Source organism: Hibiscus syriacus, unplaced genomic scaffold (genome assembly GCF_006381635.1).
Source record: "Hibiscus syriacus cultivar Baekdansim isolate YM2019G1 unplaced genomic scaffold, ASM638163v2 tig00001825_pilon, whole genome shotgun sequence".
NCBI classification, from domain to species: Eukaryota; Viridiplantae; Streptophyta; class Magnoliopsida; order Malvales; family Malvaceae; genus Hibiscus; species Hibiscus syriacus.
This window is the reverse complement of record NW_024061893.1, coordinates 921,830-939,503: the sequence shown is the minus strand read 5'-3', so window position 1 is coordinate 939,503 and position 17,674 is coordinate 921,830. Positions and strand designations below refer to the sequence as shown.

At 32.8% G+C, this 17,674-nt stretch overlaps 1 protein-coding gene and 1 pseudogene across 2 annotated transcripts; both read right to left on the bottom strand.

The window, feature by feature from the left end:
- Positions 1 to 324: 324 nt before the first annotated feature.
- Positions 325 to 1,380, bottom strand: LOC120135941 (annotated as a pseudogene).
- A 1,828-nt stretch (positions 1,381 to 3,208) lies between these two features.
- Positions 3,209 to 5,000, bottom strand: LOC120135907. Of its 2 annotated transcripts, XR_005517293.1 has the most exons (4): positions 4,819 to 5,000; positions 4,084 to 4,150; positions 3,617 to 3,995; positions 3,212 to 3,532 (listed from the first exon to the last, which is right to left on the bottom strand). XR_005517293.1 is itself a non-coding variant. In XM_039152065.1 (3 exons), exons 1-2 carry the CDS (start codon positions 4,954 to 4,956, stop codon positions 3,899 to 3,901), a joined length of 390 nt encoding a protein of 129 aa, XP_039007996.1. In that variant the 5' UTR covers positions 4,957 to 5,000; the 3' UTR covers positions 3,209 to 3,532; positions 3,617 to 3,898. The 2 variants fall into 2 exon arrangements, 1 of the variants encoding a protein (XP_039007996.1); XM_039152065.1 differs by having other exon boundaries at positions 3,209 to 3,532; positions 3,617 to 4,150.
- Between the last annotated feature and the right edge of the window lie 12,674 nt (positions 5,001 to 17,674).

Sequence of the window (17,674 nt, the reverse complement as noted above, 5' to 3'; positions counted from 1 at the left end):
TCTCATATGAAACTTTTCGAGAAACATCTATATGAAGGCTTCATGTCATTTGAAAAAAATAAAGGCTTATTATTAGTTGTTTGTTCCCTCCATCAATGTATATGACCTATAAATCTTCTATTTCGGTTTCTTTAACTGAACTTTTTTGTTTGAATATTGTTTATTTAACCTAATGTAGCTAAACATATTTAAGTTAGTAGGGAAAATAAGTGCTACATAGCAAACTGAGCAGACGGAAAACCATACAAGCAGACATGAATAGATAATTCATAGCACCTTAACACACAAATTGTAAAGCCAAGAAAAAGAGATAAGTTCCTTTTTCCTTCTAGATTCTAAAAACATCAGTTTGAAACCTCTCATCATACAACCTCCAGTGACCATATCTCTCCGTGTGAAAAACTGACCTGGGTATGTAAAAGTTCGGTTTCTTCACTTCCTTCAAATCCTTCAAATTTGACGCATTCAGGATGTCCCGACTGGTCAAGTTAGCACAACCAGACAGATCAAGATACTCGAGTTTCAAACACCCTTCACAAATGGAACCAAGTCCTTTAGCTGACAATTTCGAGAATCTAATTTCAAGATGTACCAATTGAGGCATAAGTTTCCCAATAACAGCTGCCTCAGTATCTCCATCTTGTGGACAAGCGTTCAGATACTCAGGAGGAACAACTCCCTCATGTTGCGATGGGTCTAACCAATTCATCAGGTTCCGTTTTAGGATCTTCAAATTGGAACAATTCCGACCAATTAACGCTAGAGATTCGTGCGAGATTTTGCAGCAGTAACTGATGTCGAGCTGCTTGAGGTTCCGACAATGATACGCTATTTGAGCCATCGACGCATCGGTTGCACGAGGACAGCTCTTTATGGAAAGAACTTGGAGATTTGGACAGCTGGAAAAAAATGAAAATCAATAACGGAAATTTGAGTAAAAAATGTAAATTTTTGAAACGTTGTCGCAGATAAGATACATCTGAGCGACGAAATTGAGAGAGAGGGATCGGAGCAGTGACGGGTAAAGATCTCGGTTAGATAGCCGTTGCTCCAGGTGATAACCGATCGGAGCATGGCGTCAATTCTTCTTTCGAACTCGGGGGTCCACCAGCGGGTTGACTCGATGGAGGAATCGAAGCGAGTTTCGAGATCGAAGACGGAGTTGAGAGAGGGATCCTTGCAGGCGTTGAGCCAAGTTTTGCAGACAAACATAGGACCGGTCCATCGGTGTTCGAAAGTGAGTCGGGAAAGGATGTTGAGGAGGCACTCCTGGGTTAACTCGGGCCAATCAGAGATGAGTCCAGACTCAGCATCTGTCTCCCCGGTTCCTTCTTTGCACCCCATGTTAGAACGATAGTTTTGGTGAGCGCCAGGCAATGTTTCCCTCTGCCGTAAAATGTAAAAGGACAGAGTTCGAGAACTTTCGGATAACGAATTGGGCAAAATAGTAATTTCAAAGAAAAGCGCCAGGCAATGTATCATACTATCATTGCTGCAAAATTTATTGTTTTTATCAGAAAATAATATCATGGAATAAATAATTATGATAGAAATTTTATAAGTTATTATTATTTTCATAAAAATAAATAATTTTAATTTAATCATCATATATTTCTTAAACATATATGAAATATAGTTTTATATGCTAATCATATATTAACTTTATTTTCAATCTTGATCATATATTTCAATTAATTTTTGATATTTTAATAATTATACACACTCCCACATAAAGAGTAGGGATGCTCATAATTCGGTTAAAATTGGACTATTCAATCGAATCGTATTTTTTCGGTTAATCGAATGTGTTTCGATTAATTTTAGGTTCGATCGATTAATAATCAATGATTTTTTTAACTTCAGTTATCAATTATTTTGGTCCGAAATCGATTAATTAACCAAATTAACTGAAAATATTAAATATTTAATATATTATATATATATTATTTAGCTTTAAATTTCAATTCTAATTGAATTAACTGATTGAATTAACTGAAAATATTAAATATTTAATACATAATATATATTACTTACATGTTATTTATAAATTTTGATTCATCCAGTTAACCGAACATAATATATATTAATGGTTAAAGAAAAAAAATCTGAATAATTCGGTTAATGATTATTTGATTCGATCGATAAGCAAATTAACCAAACTAACACCCCTAATAAACAGAACTTAAATATAGTTATCAAAATTTAAATTTACAGTTAAATCAAATTTTTATTTACTGTAATAGTTTTCTTAAATGAGATTAAAAATTTTAAAATATATGCATTATAACACCAAAAATTTATTTATTTTTAGAATAATTTTAAACAATTACAAGATAATATTTCTTAACCATTAATAACGTACATACATCCCGAGAGATGAGATGATATAAAAAAATTAAAATTTATAAATATCAAACTCGAAAACTTAACTTTATACCAACATATATTAATTGATATAAAGTAAGACAAAATTCGGAATCAATATCAATGCACGGAAGCAAATGTGATCACAAGACAGTGTCCACAGTCGTAGTAATGAGAAAAATTTGTCATTTTGACTAAAATTTCTCTTTGGAAGTGCCAAACCGATATATATTGGCTAAATCATTTTCCTTCCAGTAATCAATGATTATTAGATTGCTTGACGTTCAATCCACTCTGAATTGCTTAACTTTCACATTCACTTCTGATCTAAAGTGACAACTTCAAGCACCATGAATTGTTTAACTTTCACATTCACTTCTCTTCTAAAGTGACGACTTCAAGCATACTCCAAATACCCCATTCTATGTGCCAAGACTGAGCATGGTCGGTACCTTTACAATTTTCCTTCCAGTAATCAATGATTATTAGATTGCTTGACGTTCAATCCACTCTGAATTGCTTAACTTTCACATTCACTTCTGATCTAAAGTGACAACTTCAAGCACCATGAATTGTTTAACTTTCACATTCACTTCTCTTCTAAAGTGACGACTTCAAGCATACTCCAAATACCCCTTCTATGTGCCAAGACGAGCATGGTCGGTACCTTTACATTGCTTAGCAAATGCAACTTGAGAACAGAATTCGTGTAACATTTCAACATCATTTACAAAAAAGAATTGAAAGATTCGGATTTTGCTTCTCGATTACTCTGACCAACCAAAGACGTGCGGAATCCATGGATCATGATGCAAGTAAACTATTTATCTTTATATCCAATAGATGCAACTATATTTCTTTACACGAGATAAATGAAGAAAATAACCACATAAGAAAATTAAAAAAAGGGAGGCAAGCTAAATCACTATTTCCAGTCCCTCAAACTACTCAGTAAGCACTTCTATTGCAAGAGACTTAAACCCTCAATGCCACCTGATCTTGCCATGAGATCTTTTCTTTCCCGGTTCTATTTGCCCCATTTCCAGTGTTCCTGCAGGCTGATATTTTAATATCATTGTGCTGCTCCTCACTTCCTATTCTGATTTACTCTTCTTAAGTTCCTCTATTCTCACTGAATTAGTTGAGCTTGTAGTTCTTCCTCCTCTCTCTGTGTATTCAAGGAGATTTTGGAGACATTAATCATGATAAAAGATTATATAGCAAGCAATTTTTTATGAAAACAATGGATTACCGAAATCTGGTCAAGTCAAAGTCGGTTTCATGCTTCGGAAGTGGCATCTTTTCCACTGTAAAGCCTTTCCTTTTGGTTTAAGTCGAGAACTGATAATACTTCGCAAAGTAGGATCCTCCTTTCCACCAAACTCTTCTGCTGCTTCTGCTTTAAGTCAAACACAAGGAAGGCCGAGTGGAACTGGTGCCCTTTACACTGTTCGTCTTTCTCTTCGGGTTCAAATCGAAACCCATAGCTCGGCTTAGCAAAGCCCCCTCCTGTTGTTTCTTTGCCTTCATATTTTTATTTACTTTGTTCTGTGGCTGCAAAAAAATGTCTTTCTTCCAGGCTGTTCGAAGATTGGTATTGTATCAAGAACTTGTGCCTCCGTTTCAAAAACCTAACAACAGAAAATTTCAACTCTTTATCAATAACCGTGATTCTGAAAGTATGTAAATCATACAAGTTATGTAGGAACAACATCATACTGACTTCAGCCGACAGGGTCGATCTTTTCTCTTTCGTCTGCAATTTCTTTCTCATTGACTCCGTTTCCTGAAGGTGAAGGAACACAAAGCACCTAATATTAGTTGGGAGTGGGTTATGATAATTGCTCTTGTTTTGTAGTTTGTGGAGCCCATGACAATTCTTGACTACTAAAAGTTTCTCCACAGAAGACTAAAGGATTTTGGTGGAAAAACAATCGATGATCGTATAATAAGCCTCGCTATAAAGCAATAACATTACAGAGTCACCTTGATAAATCAAACCTGCGAAAGCTACTGGATTAAAAGACTAAAAGATGAGCTACACAGTTGATTATAAATAACAAATGTAGATTAGTATTACTGGCAAACAGGACAGAAAATTTAAGAAGAAAGGGAAGAACTTCATCGTGTTCATTACGAACGGGAAATATTAACACACAACAACCAAAACTTCTCATTTCCTCATATCTTTAGGTCATTAAAAACATAAACAAAGGCATTCCACCAAACACAAACAAAAGATAGGGTTATTTACCAGCTAGTCCAAGGCAAGATCTTTATCAATTCGAAACCAAAACATAAGATCCAAACAAAGGTGTCTTCTTATTATCAACCAAAAGATTGAAGACAAATAGCATAAATCAAGAAAACCCAGAGGATTATAAACACCGGGATCTAATAAAAATCTGACTGTAAGTAACTAAAAATCTAAACAATCTGCAAAAAGGTCATTACCTTGTGCAAGTCTTCAAACTCTTCCATATGGTTTGGATACCTGAACCGTGCCCTTTGATCCTCATACAAATCATAAGGAAAATACTCCTTAACAGCAACAGCAGCAGCAGCAGCAACAATTCCTTTCATCTTCTTCATGTTTCAGATCGCAGCGGTGAGATAAAGAGAGAGAAAAACCAAGACAGAAGGGAATACGGAGGAAGAGAAAGGAACACAGGGGAGAAAGAAGAGTATTTAACGAGAAGGAAGAAAAGATAATATAGAGCTCGAGACAAGAGAAGATGTAGAGGGGTTCTCGTCTCCCTTTTTCTCTGTGAAAACTCTGACCGAAACAATGGAATCCCAAAGAAGCCCACATAACTCGGTAGAAATAAAAATGGTTCTTTTGAGAGTTTGAGAGAAATGAGATGAATCTTTTGGGGTGGGATTACAGAAGGGTATTTCCGGTAAAGACAGAGATTTGTGAGGTGGTATTGATTTGGAGGACATTTTGAATGCATCTATATCTCATCTTGCTTTCTTTCACCGTTCTCTCTCTATCTTTCTTTTCTTTTTTGTTTTTCCTTGTACATAAATTTTGGTCCAGCTGGGCCATTGAAGAAGAAAGAGAGAGTTGGGTGTTTTTGAAGAGGGTGCGTGTAGTTTCCATGTTTTCCCCCCGAGCAGAGAGAGAAAAATGAAACCAATCTTCTTCTTTTTTCTAGATAGAGAAAGATATTAGCTTTGATAAAAGTAACAGGAAAATCAAACGGGATGATGCTTTCTTATGTGTTGTTATTGTAGTCGGTACCTGCCAGTCTGCCTGCCCTTATCTGATGTTTCACTTGTTGGAGGCAACCTTGTGCAGTAGGCTCTTTGGCCTTGCCAGACATTATAAATTACAAAGAGACGAAGCAGTTGCCTTTCATTTCAGATTATTATATACTCTGGGTGCTTCATCTCTCCGCACTATAAGTTAATCTCCCGTTCTCATTTTTACTCTAGAACATATTTTAAAATATTTCTATCTTTATTCTATAAATAAAACAATAATTTATTTTTAACGTTATCTCTATATTATCATTAATTTTACTTTATTTATAATATTTAATTGTTATAATATTAATTTTATAAATATAAAAAATTATATAAAATACAAAAAATCCAAAAAAAATTATTTAAAAAATAATATAATTATTTATCTAATTTTAATATATTTTTATTTATTTTATAATTTAGTACACTTTAATTAAAAAAAACAAAATGTAACTCAAGTTACAGTATCACGCTAAATGTAGCAAATCTCTACTGTAGCGATGTATCTGACGCAGGGTTGGATAGCTGATTTCTCTCTACTTTGGAGAAATTCTCCAATGTAGAGAAGTATCTAAAGAGTATTTTTAATATTTTAAAAACAATGAACGATTAAATAAATAAACTCGAATTTGGATTCAAGCTAGGGGAACCTCGCAATTCTCAGAGCTTGTCTGTAGAACAGAAGGCGAATAAACCCAAATTTGGTTTCAACTTTTCAGCTAACCTGTATGAATGGATAGGATAAATCCGAGTTGCAGGCTTGTTATGCTATTCAATTCCCACATTAGGTTAAACTTGTGATAGCAGGCACCTAGTCTTTTTCAATAAAAAAAATAGTAATATCCCATCATCCACGGCTCTACATATCTGTCCACCTAACCTAATCCTTCAATCACAACAGGCAGGACTTCCATGCATTCTTCAAATGCTGAAAAGTGGAAACCAATAAAGTTGGTGCCTTGGAATCCCGACACTGTTGCCAAAATTCCACCTTTTTTGTTCTACAAGGTTAGCTTAATTGATATAGAGGTTGAGTTTGGTTCATAGAATATAATATTATCTATTATTGGAATATAACATTACTTGATATATTACTGATAATGTTACATTACTGTATTTGGTTTGTTTGGTATGAATGTATGATTACAATATTTGATTGAAGGAATATGAGATTACTGAAACGTATATTTTACCAAATTGTCCTTGTGCTATATGTGTTAACAAGTGGAATTCTAAATATTTAAATGAAAATATTTATATAAAAAATCATTAAAAATATATTACTTTATTATTTTAAATTTATATACTTTTTAATAAAAATTATATATAATTTTTTATAAAATTTAAAAGATAAATGGATAGAATAAAAGAGTAAATATATCATATATTTAATTATAAATATTATTTTTACATTATTTACCTAAAAATATATTAAAATTTTACATCAAAATTTAACTAAATAAGCATATGAAAATTTTAATAGATGAACCATTTTACTCCTAAAGAGAACAAAAGCTAAATTTTATAATTTAAACATTTTTTTTAAATCAGAACAAAAACTAAAATTTATATTTATTCATTCAATAATTTCAACATTTTATTTTGAATTTCTAGGTTGAGTTGTTATTATTATTCTCCCATAGAGTGGTCTTCATTATTATTTAAAATTTGCTCTAGTTTGTGGTGTTGCAGAGCGAATTTAAAATTCTCAAAGATTGAAGTTCGATTCGAAAATCTAACTGTTGAATCTTTTATTCATGTTTAGAGCAGAGCATTAGCAACCATTCCCAATTTTATTTTTAACATGACCGAGGTAACAATTAATTCCTTTTTAAAAGCACATATAATGCTTATATTCTTATTTCTCGAAAGGGGTTTTAATTATGTTTGAAGTGTTATCGTTTATTAATTTAATAATGCATACTAACGCTACTTTGGGTCCTCCAAGCTCAAGAAAGACTACGTTTTTGTTGGCTCTTGCTGAACGCTTTGGATCTCATTGCAGGTATCCGCGTACTTGGAAGGTTCTATGGTAGCTGTCTGAACTGCCAATTATTTTGTCCCATATTGGAGTCCTAGACCTGAAATGGGGAAATAAAGGAAAATAAAGGCAAGTATGGAGCTGAATTTCCATGGAAGCTTCAAACTTTTATAAATACCCCATAACTCAGCATCCAATATCGAACAGTAACCTATTAACTTTGTAAGACCTTTTCATTACAACACAGTAGATTCATTTTATTTTACAGACATGACTAGAAAAATACAAAACATATGGTATTCTGATGCAACATTTATGAGAAATAATAGGAAACAACAACAATGTTCTAAAGTCAAAATGAAAAGTAAAAGTGCAAACTGAAGGATAAGAGATAAGCTTATGTTCTTTGTTTAGATTACAGAACAAAAATAAGTATAACATTAATCATCAAAAGTAACAATAATGTTCAGACTTACAAAAGATAATAGTCATGACATTCTAAATTTAATCATATTTGTTGACTATATTATATACACAAAAAATTCTACAAGTCAAAAGCTTCACATATACCTGGTGAAGCTAGACAACAAAGTTGGGACCATATTCTAAAGTCAAAATCAAAAAGAGATCAACATAATTCTAGAGTTTAAGGTAGAAGTCTAGGGATTGTCTCCGGAAAGGCGGGCTAATATACGACATTATCGGATACATTATAATATATTTATAATATTCGGTTTAGCGCTACCGGAAATGTTGAGTAATAATAATGTAATAGGTCTAAATCATGAAGAAATATTAAAAAATTTGACAACTGGTAAACTTAGCTTGTCGGTTTGTGTCGATACAAATGAAAAATGGATCGACCCATAGCAATATTAAGGTACAAATATGAAAACCGCTCCCAATGACAAAAACCGTAAAACACTACCGGATATATGTCGAGTGTCGATAATTTAATATAAGTATCGAAACTTTCTGAATTAAAAAAAGAAGTTATAGCGCCTAAAAAGTGTCGACACTTTATGAAAAGTATCGATCCTTACCAATATAACATGTAAAAATATGATAAAAACATGTCTCAAAAATGACAAAACCGGAAAAAGTTATCGGATATGTTAAAAGTGTCGATAATTTAATATAACTATCGACACTTTCTGAATTTAAAAGAGAAAAAGTTATTGCGCTTAAAAAGTGTCGACACTTTATGAAAATGTATTGATCCATAACAATATAACAGGTCAAAATATGATAAAACAGGTCTCAAAATTGACAAAACCAGTAAACGCTACCGGATATTGAAAGTGCCGATAATTTAATATAAGTATCGAAACTTTCTGAATTTAAAAGAGAAGAAGTTATAGCGCCTATAAAGTGTCGATACTTTTAAAAAATATATTTTTCCACAACAATATAACAGGTAAAAATATGATAAAACAGGTCTAAAAAATGACAAAACCGAAAAAAGTTACCGGATATGTTAAAAGTGTCGATAATTTAATATAAGTATCGACACTTTCAGAATTTAAAAGAGAAGAAGTTATAACGTCTAAAAAGTGTCGACACTTTATGAAAATGTATCGATCCATAATAATATAACAGGTAAAAATATGATAAAACATGTCTCAAAATTGACAAAACAAGTAAAACGCTACCGGATATATTGAAAGTGTCGATAATTTAATATAAGTATCGAAACTTTCTGAATTTAAAAGAGAATAAGTTATAGCGCCTATAAAGTGTCGATACTTTAAAAAAAATATCGATCCACAACAATATAATAGGTAAAAATATGATAAAACATGTCTCAAAAATGACAAAACCGGAAAAAGTTACCGGATATGTTAAAAGTGTCGATAATTTAATATAAGTATCGACACTTTCTGAATTTAAAAGAGAAGAAGTTATAGCGCCTAAAAAGTGTCGACACTTTATGAAAATGTATCGATCCATAACAATATAACATGTAAAAATATGATAAAAAAGGTCTCAAAATTGACAAAACCAATAAAACGCTACCGGATATATTGAAAGTGTCGATAATTTAATATTAGTATCGACACTTTCTGAATTTAAAAGAGAAGAAGTTATAGCGCCTAAAAGTGTCGACACTTTATGAAAATGTATCGATCCTTACCAATATAACAGGTAAAAATATGATAAAATAGGTCTCAAAAATGACAAAACCGGAAAAAGTTACCGGATATGTTGAAAGTGTCGATAATTTAATATAAGTATCGACACTTTCTGAATTTAAAAGATAAGAAGTTATAGCGCTTAAAAAGTGTTGACACTTTATGAAAATATATCCATCCAGAACAATATAACATGTAAAAATATGATAAAACCGGTCTCAAAATGACAAAACCGGTAAATAGATATTGGATTGAAAGTGTCGATACTTTAATAAGTACGCGTAATAAATTATCGATACTTTCAAGAATAGGTAAATATCCTATCGAAAGTATCGACACTTGACATAAAAGTATCGGCACTTATGTAGTTGTTATCGATTAAATTAAATAACATCTGGTGTAAATATAAGAATAACTATCCTCTAAAAATATATAGAGTTTTTGAAATCGAAACGTAATTGTTGTTGCATTTCAGAAGGTGTTTCTACGTGAAGTTTTGTTTGTTTGTTGCTGCAGTCGAATCGAAAGGTACGTTGTTGAAATCCTAGTTTTTTATTATTACAGTAATGGGAAATAGGGTTTTTATGTGTTGTTGTTTGGGGGGTTTCGAAGTAAAGAAGCATTTGGGACCGAATCGATACTTTTAGTTAATATTTATAGGTAAAAATGATATTATAGGTAGAAAATGATATTTTAGGTTGTATAATGTGCCGACACTTGTTGTAGTGACCATTCAAATTCTTTTGAAGACCAACCGTTTTACCACAAAGAGTGGTTATTGATTTTTGTATATTGAATAAAGTGTATGTAAGCTGTATTTGATTTGATTTGATTTGCGCAAACTAATATGAAGGAAAAATAAAGTCAATGGGAGGAAACAACCAAGGGTGAATATATGTATTCTAGTAAGTATCAGTCTTTTTGTAATTATTGTTGAAATGGTAATTGGATTAAAACTTTAAATTGATTACAAATTTTAAATGTTGACAGTATGGTCGAATGTAAAAGGATGAAGGAAGATGTCACACACAGCGGTTCGGTATGTAAAATGAAATTGACATTGAGTATTATTTAGCGTTAATGTATTGATTTTAGCGTTAATGTATTGATTAAGAAACATTTACGCTTAATATTAGGTGACAAAAGATGTGAGGTCGAAATGGAATTCGATGAGTGATGTCGAAAAGGAACCTTACATCACACAGTCAAGGAATGATAGTAAAGAATACAAAGAACAGATGAAAGCACATGAAAAGAAGGTATTCATTAAACTTGTAAATACGTTGATACAAGATATATAAGAACAATAACATTATATATTGTTAAAAAATGTAGGAAGTGTCGACAAGGTGCAGCATAAAAAGGGTGAATTCATTTATTGAACACCTTAAAGAGAATGACCAGTTGAATGTACTGAGGGAAATAGGGTTTGGATCGTTGATAGGAGTAGGGGATCGACCAATTCAGAGGGAATTGTGTCGATCCTTGATGGAGCAATTTGATGTCAAACAATGTATTGCTAAATATGGTGATTATTCAATCCCTCTAGGGGTATCGACTACTGCAGCCGTCTTGGGGGTACAAAACAAAGGCAAAAGTGTTGTAGAAGTCTGTAGGAGTAAGAACTGGAAAGCATTTGCCTCCAAATTTGGTTTGAATCAGAAGGTGACATATGTTGAAGTTGAAGAGGATATCAAAAGTGGATCTTACGGGGGGATGAGCTGAAGGCCCGAGTTCTATTGTACCTTGTCGGGATATTTCCTTGTCCAACGGGTGATACGTCAACGAACAAGGAATATATTAAACTCATTTGCGATAAAGGCTTGAAGGGTGAATTCAATTGGGCTGAATATGTCCATTCGAGATTGATTGAATCAATAATCACCTTTCAAAAGGGCAACCAGAGATACCTCAAAGGGTGCATAGCAATCTAGAGGTAACTGAGTTGAAGAGAATGTTTTTGTTTTTTTATATAAAATGATAGTATAATTATTATATAAAATGATAACTTTTATTATAAATCCAGGTTGCACTGTTTGATTTTTGGTCGGGTTGTGATAGTTTGTCGGCTTATGAAAGAAACGGAGTGGCATGCATCCGTGCATGGGGGAAGGAATAGGTGGTTAGAGTGATGACGAAGTTGAAGTTGGATAGACCGAGGAAGCTAGAAATGATAATAAATGTAATTAATAATATTAAGAATATAATCAATGTCTTAATACAAATTAATTTTGAAGGTTTTTGTCAATGAGGTAGAGGAGGCAGTGGAGAAGGAAGAAGAGATGATTGGAGGGGTGGATGACGGTCGGGGTGATTACGGTGAGGGAAACAGAGTAAATTCGACATTTTGATGTTTGAATTGGTTGATATTAAAAAAATCCTTTTTGATATTCATCAAAGACAATCAAGAGATGAAGAGACACTTGAGAGGTATAAGGGGTGGAAGGAAAGGTAGATGTATGGTGAATGAAGTTGAGGTGTTGAGGGAAATTAATCTGTTGACGGGTGGAAAAATTGATGTAGTTGTCAAGGAGGTTGGTAATTGAGGATGGACTTACGGGCTGAAGGAGGTGGTTGAGAAAAACTTGGATGAAGGGGGGAAAATGAAGGGTGAAATAAAGAGATGGAGAGCTATGTAGAGCAAAATATGATGAACTGAAAAATTTGAAGAAGAAATATGGAGGAAGAAAAAAGATGGAGGAAATGAGGAGAAAGGATGTCACTAACATCTATACACCGGAGAGTGTTATAGATGCAGATTTGGATTCGGAATGTCATGCACCCCATAAGAAGAAGCAGAAGGTAAGTTGAATAAAAGAAAACTTATTTTGATTTTTATCATGTTGTTGTGACTAAAATTTGTATGCAAAACTGTAGGTTGAAAAAGCGGTTATTCCAAGCGGTTATTCCAAGCGGAATTGAACCGGTCGAAGCTGCAATTTGTGATTATTTATGGAATAGTGGGTTAGAATCGGGGTAAGTTAAATATATTGCTTTGTGAGTGATATTTAAATATTTCATGACAATATATTAATCCTAATGATTCATACAGATGTTTTGTAATCTCAATGGGAAATCAATACGCTAGTGTATTCGACGTTGCAACGTTGAAGCCTAGTGAATGGGTTGGCGGTGTGGTAAGTAGACATCGATTAAAAGTTAAAACCTATTGAATATATTCTGATTGTGTAATTAATTTTGTTAGGTTATATTTGCTCGCCTGGACAGTATGCTACGATTCTAAAAAGTCAGGCCAGACGATTGGCTACATTCCATACCACTTAGCGATGAGTTAAATTAATAATGTTGAAAAGTAATGTTATAGACGTTAAATTAATAATGATTGTCACGTAATTACAGCAACAGGCATTGGACAACGTCTGTATTGAGGGTATAGCGAGTTTTTAGGGTCCCATGTTGCATAACTATGTGAAATTCACCAACTGTGAGAATGTAAGACACCATACGAATAGACATAAATGATGTTTTTGGATATAATGTTGAATTTTGTCAAATTGGTGTGAAATTTGTTACAGATCATGATCACAATAAACCACAATAATTCACATTGGTATCTGTTGGTGTTGGATATGGTAGATCGTGTTGCAACTGTATATGATAGTCTGTTTACATCTGAAGAAGCTAAACAGAGAGTGAATGATGCTAAGATATTGGTATGTATGAAAGGAAATTATGTCAATTATAATGCATAATTTGTTTGGATCATAACTTCATATTTTTTTAATGCAGATGAAAATATTAGATAGTTATAATAAGAAACGCATTTGGGTAGAAGCATGTGGATCTCTAGGAAATTTCCCCTTGCAAAGATTCAAATTCGCGAAGCATAAGATGAACGAGCAATCGAATGGACATGATTGTGGCATTTATGTGATGATGTGGATGGAATCGATTGGTTCTAGAGGGGCTACTTGTGATTTTGTAAGTAGAATTAAAAATTTGTTTGCGGTTAAATTGTTAAAAGTCGTAGATTGAATGTTGTGGTTTACAATACTTAACGTACTGACAATTTGAATATAGGTTATTGGAGAATGGGATCGTATGCGAATATTAAACGATCTCGTAAGCCATAATTAAAATCAACTAAAAGAGAAGATGAAAAAGCTGCCATGCTACACAGAATAACAAAAGGAAGGGATGATGTAAATGCATGGTTAATTTGTATAAGATTTTTAATTTTGTATACGATTTATAATTTTGTATGTGAATGTAATTATGTATGAGATGGGAAAAGTTATCAAAATGTTTTTGTACATGTTTCTTATACACAGTAGGAGTCATGTTTTTTGTCTGCATTATTCCAATCAATAACATAATTGTCATCATGTGCGGGATGAATAGCTATTCCATATTTGGTATGTTCAATAACTACAAAATGCAATAACTTTAAAGTAATAGGTAAATTTACAATGTAGGTGGCAAAAATAGAATATAATAATGACAAATTAATAAACACAAAGATTTGATTCAAACATTTTGTCCAAGTTTGGGAACTTAATAGGTAAAATATACCGGTTTAATGAGAATAGGTAAACTTATGTGTCGATACATTAAGAAGTGTCGATCAAAAAAACATTGAAAACCATAATTATAATGTAATAGGTAAATTACAATAAACCGGTCTAAATATACCAGTTTTTGAGAAACATGTGTAAAACAGTATCGACACAAATCGAACAAGTGTCGATACTTTTGGTCCAGAATGTATTTCAAACCAAGTGCACTAAAAAGTATCGATACATTTGTAACAAGTGTCGATCCCAAAAACATCAAAACCCATAATTATAATGTAATAGGTAGATTAGCATAACCGGTCTAAATATACCGATTTTTGAGAAAACAGGTGTAAAAAGTATCGACACAAATCGAACAAGTGTCGATACTTTTGGTCTAGAATGTATTTCAAAACCAAGTGCACTAAAAAGTATCGATACATTTGTAACAAGTGTCGATCCTAAAAACATCGAAAACCATAATTATAATGTAATAGGTAGATTAGCAATATAACCAGTCTAAATATACCGGTTTTTTAGAAAACATATGTAAAAAAAGTATCGACACAAATCGAACAAGTGTCGATACTTTTGGTCCAGAATGTATTTCAAAACCAAGTGCACTAAAAAGTGTCGATACATTTGTAACAAGTGTCGATCCCAAAAACATCGAAAACTATAATTATAATGTAATAGGTAGATTAGCAATATAACCGGTCTAAATATATCGGTTTGAGAAAACAAGTGTAAAAAAAGTATCGACACAAATCAAACAAGTGTCGATACTTTTGGTCCAAAATGTATTTCAAAACCAAGTACACTAAAAAGTGTCGATACATTTATAACAAGTGTCGATCCCAAAAACATCGAAAACTATAATTATAATGTAATAGGTAGATTAGCAATATAACCAGTCTAAATATACCGGTTTAAATTGAAAACAGGTTACCATAATGTATCGACACATTATTAACTTGTGTCGATACCTTTTTAAATTATTCGTTTTTTTCATTTATTATAAATATGATACAAACTCCAAATCTAAAAACCTTAAACCTAAAGGCAGAAAAGAACTTATCGACTTCGACGAATACCAGCGTTCATAACTGTTATAATCATATATTCAGGTAGATATTTTGATATTTTGCCATAAATTAGGTTTTTTTTTATTTGCATATTGGTATTTTTCCCCCTTAATGTGTTTTTGTTCCAATGTAACAGCATCTATACCCAAAATGGCTCCAAAACGTCAGCGTCAGAAGCGGGGTCTTTCTCAAATCTCTTCTCAACCCACCTCTTCTGAGGAAATCAGGTCATTCGAAACTAACAACTTTAGATCCGATGCGGAGAAAGAAAGATGGCAAAAGAGTTTTAAAGTAAGGATGATTCGTCCCGAATGTCTCATTGACTTGGGTTTCTTGTTCGATGATAAATATGCTTTTAATTTTAAATCCACGTTTACATCTTGGGGTTGGCTTGAATTCCTTGGTGTAGAACCAAAATATTACCCCAACCTAGTTAGAGTTTTCTACAACAATGCTTCCTTCGAGTATGAGCCTAATAAGAGTAATATAATAGGAATTAATACCAATGTCATGGGGAAGGATATATATATATCTTCGGAAACTATTGCGAAGGGTTTAGGTGTAGAGAATAAAGGGGATTCAGATGAAAATGATGTAGATTGATCTACTATTAGACGGGTTGCTAGAAATAGCCCAATTCACCTAGATCTAGAGTACAGAGTATTTCACAAAATGCTGACTTGGTTTATTCGGCCTAGTGGGGGAAAACATTCAATGCTTCATGACAGCGATTATTGGTGGATAGCAAAGTATAAATCCAAAGTCAAAACGGCTCCAAACATTGCTAAACTGATTTTTAATACAATTGTATATATAGTCACAAAGGGAATATCAATTTCAACTTCACTACCATATGGATGTGTCATCACCCATCTGTTGAATAAGAAAGAAGCTGATTTTTCGTTTGACTCCCCTGTTCGATTAACCCGCAAGATTGACATGTTATTTGTTGGAAAAGTGGGATATGATTTTGTTGAAAAAGTCGGTTGGAAGCATGTCAATGAAGATGACCAACCAATGGGAGACGCAATGATGGAAGAATCTGCAGAAGCTCCAGAAACTCAAGTTGGACAGGATTTCACAATTACGACAGTGATGGAATACATGGTCAATTTTCGGGAGCATATTGATTCCCTTGTGAGCGTAATGCGAGCCGATATTTCATCATTGCACGATGAAGTCTCCATGTTGCGTGACGAATTACAGCAACGACATCAAACGAGTTAGGTAATTAATTATTTATGTTTCTAAACATTTACAAATTCTGAAATGTATTTTATTTTCTTTTAACAGATTTGGACAACCAAGCGGTCAATGAAGATGACGATGATGATGATGATGATCCAAAGAAGTATATCGTGTCTGCAACGCTGCTTGCAAGAAAACTAGTAATTTTTATGTCAATGGTGTCCTTGCCTACATCCCAAGACATACAGAAGGTTTCAATTCTGTTAATTTGTATCCATTATTTTAATATATAAGTGTACAACTTTAATCTCATTTTCTTCATGTTACAGATGTTATCCTCAGAAATGGATTATATGAATTTATGCAATTTTGTTTACAGAATTTTGTTGTTGCCATTTGGTCATCCAAGATGAGGTTAGAACTATTGAGCAATTCAAATTACTATAGCCAAAATCGTTAATATACAATTAAATGTTAACATTCAAACTTGATTACAATCTCAGGCATAACATGGACCGTGTACTTGATAAACTACATTTGTTCTTTGACCACTTTCTATTCGTTTGGGTAAGATGATTGTCATTACGCTTTGCTAACTTTAATTTCTCTAAGATTCCTACATATTTATGTTCGATTGTTTGTAACCAGGATCAAAGTAAGTGCAAAACAGAAGATAAGTTTACCTACTGTAAAGATCTCAATGATGTTTGGAACGAGTTTACTGATTTTAACACCCTAAATACACTGTTGGTCGATGATTCACCGCGAAAAATGATTCATAATCCGGTAAGTTACATTCATGCCATATTTTCATAGTTAAACAGTTGTTCATAGATTGATTGATTAACAATTTATGTTTTTTTATTAGATAAACAATTACATATGTCCACATTCTTTCGACGATGTTTCCCATTCGGATGACGATGCTCTAAGTATGACACAAATTTATTCCTGATTATGCTCATTTAGTTTCTTGTTCCTTATCAAAAAAAATTTAGTTTCTTGTTAGTAAAATTGCACCTGATTAGTTTGATAATTTAAATTATTTTTATGTCCTCAGCAAAAGGTGGTAAAATACGCGTATTTGGAAATTTTGTTGAAGGCGCCTAATGTTCCAGACTTCGTTAGCAATAACCCTTTCCATCGGATTAATTTCGTTGT